Below are 5514 nucleotides of genomic sequence, written 5' to 3' on the forward strand. Positions count from 1 at the left end.
GGTACATGGAGCAGGGATGAAAAGTAGAAGTAGTGGAGGCAAGGGAGAGTTCTGGGGATGTATACGGGATGGAAGAGGAGGTGGGGAAACTAGAGGGGACGCAGATGCGATGAAAGCTGCCACCAGACAGCAACCTGCAAGGGACACGGTCCTGGTCCCACACAGGGACCAAGAAAGTGTCACTGCTCTGTGTGTGTCAACCCACTGGGGACCCACAACACCACCACTCCTTGGGCACCACAAATACCACATGAGGAGGTGACATCACAGCATCCTGTTCACAAGAGGATCTGTCAGCAGCTCTCCTGCCTCTTCCTGTGCCCACTGCAGTCTCGCTGTCCCCAAGCTGATCCTGCTTCACGGCAACAATGGCGTTGGCCCTCATCCTGGGTGAGTGACAATGGGGATGTGGTGCCACGGGGGTTAGTGGCCCTGTGCTGGACTCTGACCTTGTCCCTTGCAGGTTGGTGGCTCATGGCAGTGAGCAGGGCACAGCATCGTGAGTATGAGGATAGGGGGAGAATGGGGACAGAGGGAGGGGAGCATGGGGAGGGGGCCATCAGAGGGGTCCAGGAGGGTGTGCAGGGACAAGGATGACTGGTGTCCCCTGTCCTAGTGCCCCGACCCTCCCTGTCACTGCACCCCAGCCAGGGGGTGTCCCTGGGGGACACTGTCACCCTGCGGTGCCACCTGCCCCGGCTAGCTGCATGGGTCCAGCTCTGGTTTAATGGAACTTTGTGATCTGACAAGGAAAAAGACGAGGAGCACCATACAGTTGAGTTCTCCTTGGTTGTCACAAACCTGGAAGACGCGGGGACATATCAGTGTCGCTACCAGGTGTCAGAGCCACTGTGGACATCGAGTATGAGTGACCCTGTGGAACTGGTGGTGACAGGTGAGCGCACTGGGGACAGTGGGTGGACCTGATCTTTCCCTAAGGCCCAAGTCCCATCTCTTCTCCTCCCTGCACATGAACCACACCTTACCCCCCACTCAGCCTTTCCCTGAGCCCAGGAAACATGTGGCATTGGTGACCGATATCACCACCCAGTGCTGGAATGAGGGTTATGGTGTCACATTCCTCCTGCACAGAGGTGAATGCTCAGCCCCTATCCAGCACCAGGATCCCACTGGTGGGCACAGCCACCTTCAGCCACTTTGCTGGGACCCTGGCCTATGTCAGCACTAGTACGAGCTCCTAGAACATCAAGGACCACATATTTCTGTCCTCATGCCTTGTAGATAATGTGATGCCGCAGGTGACACGCGTACCTGCAACCCATGTTAGGTCTGAGACCTCAATTTGTCTACCCCCAGTGTCACTCGTGGGTGTCACTGTCACTGAATCCCTGCTCCGTGATGAGGACACCCAGTCACCCTGACCCCACAGGTGCCAAGGGGCCATCCCATGGGAACCTGGTGGTGGCGGTGGTGAGGGGCTGTGCTGCTGTCTTCATCTTCTGTCTGGGCCTCTACATCGTGCTCGATGCCCGCAGCCTCTGGACACAGAGAGATGAGAGCCCTGGTGAGGAAGGACTTCAATGGTTTCCATCCCTTATAGATCCCCTCTAGTGTCCCCTGCATCCTCTTTCTATCCCTCATTGAATTCCACAAGTATCCCCTTCCTTCCCCTACAGATCACACCAAGTGTCCCCTACTTGTCCTTTGATCCCCTATAGGTCACCTATAGATCCCCCTACTGTCCCTCACGTTGCCCACAGAACCCCCACTCTTCCTCCTCTTCTTTTTGATGCAGGTGTCCCCCCAGGAATGCCTGAGGCCGTGCAGATCCCGGTAAGTGCCTGTGGTAGCGGACCCCGAATCCTAACCTGCCCCTTGGGGCCCACACTGGACATCACCATGGAAACCCAAATCCTGTCCATGGGGACCCCAAATGACCCCCGGCCCCATATGGCTTACTCTGACATTCATGTGCACCACCCGTATCCACACCATGGGAATCCCAAATGTGCAGTTTGGGGAATCCTCAGCCCACAGATCTAAATCCCCAGACCCACTGAATCCTTACAAGCCTTAATCACCCCCCTGACCCTATAATCACGCACAAATCAAGAAGAGAAGCACTAAATGCACCCACAGGAAATCCCAGTATCTGACCTCTGGGGACCCCAAAAGGAAGCCCCTGTGGTCCCCCAGTCCCTTAACACCTCCCAACCCTATGGGCACCACAAAGCTATTGCTAGACCTACAAACAACCCCCATTCAGAACCAATATCAAAGTCTCTGCAAAAATTCAGTCTCCCCCTCATGGAAACACCTCCCTGGATACCTACACCAGAGCACCAACCCCAGCCCGAGCTTCTTGGGACCCTCATGATGGCACCCCCTTCTCCTCCTGTCTCTCCAGGTGCCCCCCAGTGACAGTCAGGATCTGACCTATGCCGAGATGCAAGTTGCCTTCCCGTTCTCTCAGCCCTCCACTTCCCACACTGCCCCTCAGTCCCCCATTATCTACACCCAAGTGAACACTGGGTTACTGTGCTGATGGACTCCCCAGGTGCCTCATTTATGGGGTGCGCTGAAGGGGACAGACCCTAAATTCCCTGCTTGGGACTCCCTGGTGTCCTGGTCTAACCCCAGACCAGCTAATTTCCCCAGATCTAACAACCCCAAACTCTCACTGATGGATCCCAAATGCTTCCCAGTCACACCAAATCCCTCAACGCTCATCTCTTACCCCCAAATCCTTCTTTATCCCCTCAAATCTACCAACACCCCCTGAGACCTCCAAATCCTCTTCCGTCCACTCCAAACAACTGCCACCATTCCTCTGGGACCGCCCGATCTGTCCCATTCTACCCCTCCTCTGGAGAGCCCCACAAAATGTCCCTTTCCTCCCCTTGCTTCTCCTACAGATGCCTTATACATCCCCTATAGATCCCCCCCAAATTCCCTCCCTCCCACTCTGTCCAGCTTCTACCATTGGTCTTTGCATGGTGAGCAATTGCNCCATCCTTGTGCAGGAAGAAGGTGCCATGATAACCCTGGTTCCAGCACTGGATGGTGACATTGGTCCCCATCTCCACATGTTCCTCAGGGCTCAGGGAAATGCCAGGTGGGGGGTACATGTGATCTGTGTGCAGAGAGGAATTAGTGATGTGAAATGGACTTGAGGAGACAACCCAGGACCAGTCCCTGTCCCCAGTAACCTCACCTGTCGCTACCAGCTCCACGGGGTTACTCTGCTCTGATGTTTTGGGTGGATCCAACACCTGGTATTGGCACCAGTAAACCCCCATGTCTGTCCACTTTGTGTAAAGAAAGGAGAACTCCACTGTGGTCTGCCTCTTCTCGTTCTCCTTCTCGGTTCTCCAGCATCTGTTCTGGTAGAGCATGACCCGGGCAGCCAGCTGGGGCAAGTGGCACTGTAGGGTGACAGTGTCCCCCACGGACACCCCCTGGCTGGGGAGCAGTGAGAGGGAGGGTCGGGGCACTAGGACAGGGGACACCAGTCAGCCTAGTCCCTGCACACCCTCCTGGACCCCTCTGATGACGCCCTCCCCACGCCTCTCTCCTTTCTCTGTCCCCATTCTCTCCCCGTCCCCATACTCACGGTGCTGTTCCCTGCCGGCTGCCACCAGACACCAACCTGCAAAGGGACACAGTCCTGGTCTCACACAGGGCCACCAACCCCGGTGGCACCACGTCCCCATTGTCACTTACCCAAGATGAGGGCCAGCGCCATTGATTCCATGAGGCAGGAGCAGCTTGGGGACAGCGAGACTGTAGTGGGCACAGGAAGTGGCTGGAGAGCTGCTGTGAGTTCCTCCTGTGGTTGTAGTGCTGTGATGTCATCTCCGCATGTTGTATTACTTGCCTCTGATCACTAATTAGTGACTGTCACCCCTCAGTGTCACACGCCATCCCCAAAGGGATGCCAGCTTAAAGCCCTCTCAATGAGCCGCGCCAGCTCCAAGGCTGGGATCCGTATCCCACTTGCAGACAGGTAGGACCCACCTGCAGCCATCAGCCATGCGCTGAGTTAAACCGCCCCGTGCTCTGTACCAGACTCCCACTAGGATGTCAACCTGGCTGCCCATCCCTCTCAACCTTACCCATAAGGACTCGACCTGATCGTTCCCAGCATTCAGCTCTACCGCAGTGAAGCACTCCCTGACACAGAGAGACACCTCACTGCCCTCTCCTTCCTTGCCTACCCTTCCAAAAGAGCTCACAGCTCCCCACAGCACCACTGCACTTGTGGCAGTGATCCCACCATCATTTGGTGATGCCTACTAAGTCTTCGATTCCTGCTGCATGATGGCTTCCAGCTCCTCCTGTCTGTTGCCACCGCTTCTGGGTGGTCAACAGCAGCTCGGTAAAAAACCCATACATCACTGTGAGGGAAAAGGTCAAGGTTTCTACTCATAGAAGCTGTGGTTTCTTGTGCTGTGGATGTGGTTACGAGCTGGTCACTCACCATGCATGCTGAGCATGGCCACTACCAGCAGCAGCAGCAGCAGCAGCTGCTGCCCCAAAGCGCTGGCTCTCAGGTGGTCCCAGTGTGGGCACACAGCAGGAGCTGGAAGAGTGCACACCTGTTTGAAAACAGACCCTTCCCAGTGGTTCCCATGCAAGGCTGGAGCAGAAGTTGATGGCTGCTCTGTTTCTGTTGGATCCTTCTCAGTTGCTCCAGTGGTTCCCAGTGGGGAAGGAGCTGGTACAAGGAGGTGATGGTGGCAGGCACACATGGGCTGGGCTCCCATTGCAGGTTGGATGGGCGCACGGAAAGAGGCATCTCCTCCACACATGGCTTTGGAGGTGGTGGAGGCTCTGCAGGTCCTCGAGAGCATGGAGTGGGAGCTTAGCAGTCCCCAAACCTCTTGATAAGAGCCCAGCATAGAGCAGATGATGGTTGTGGATGTGGATCTCTGTGGAGCTCATCCCACCAGGACCCAGGGTGCACTGTCACCATTTCAGCTTTAACTTCCAATTCCTCACGTCGGGTTTCCAGACGAGGGCTGGTTTTTTCTGCAAAACCATCTCATCTCTGGCCATTTGCAGGCTTCTTTCTTCCCCATCCCTTCCTTCCTTTTGTCCCCCCAACAAACCAGGATCAGCCCTTACCCCAACCAACAGGGCTGGAGTTTCTGGGAGAAGAGAGTGCACCAACAAACCCCAAGACCAAGTGTGCAATGAGCACCCAACACCCAAAATAACACATGCAGAGCCAGGAAATTGCACTCACTGGGCTTCTTATCTGGACCTTGCTTCTTTTAGTTTTCTATTTAGAATATAGATACATAGCCGTGACAGCCTTTCCTTTTACACAAATCGGCTGCACCTCCAGAGGTGTGAAAGCACTTCAGGGTTTAGCGATTACAGCAAGCGATACTGGGCTGAGCTGGCATCCAGAAGCCCAGGGCAGCACTCCGAGACGAGAACCAGCACCAGCGCAGGGAAGGAAGCAGCCCTGAGAGCAAGGGATGGCGGCGAGTGAAGGAAGAGCTGAGCGCTGTGAGCAGCAGCTCTGAGGCTGCTGTCCCACTGAGA

At 55.6% G+C, this 5514-nt stretch overlaps 1 protein-coding gene and 1 pseudogene across 1 annotated transcript; one reads left to right on the plus strand and one right to left on the minus strand.

The window, feature by feature from the left end:
- The first annotated feature begins 24 nt into the window (after nucleotides 1–24).
- LOC110391763 lies at nucleotides 25–2958 on the plus strand (annotated as a pseudogene).
- On the minus strand, nucleotides 2871–5034 carry LOC110391764 (leukocyte immunoglobulin-like receptor subfamily A member 2). The gene is made up of 4 exons (XM_021383713.1): nucleotides 3685–5034; nucleotides 3575–3610; nucleotides 3176–3454; nucleotides 2871–3094 (listed from the first exon to the last, which is right to left on the minus strand). Exons 1-4 carry the CDS (start codon nucleotides 3713–3715, stop codon nucleotides 2871–2873), a joined length of 570 nt encoding a protein of 189 aa, XP_021239388.1. The 5' UTR covers nucleotides 3716–5034.
- Nucleotides 5035–5514: the final 480 nt, after the last annotated feature.

Source organism: Numida meleagris, unplaced genomic scaffold (assembly GCF_002078875.1).
Source record: "Numida meleagris isolate 19003 breed g44 Domestic line unplaced genomic scaffold, NumMel1.0 unplaced_Scaffold497, whole genome shotgun sequence".
Taxonomy (NCBI): domain Eukaryota; kingdom Metazoa; phylum Chordata; class Aves; order Galliformes; family Numididae; genus Numida; species Numida meleagris.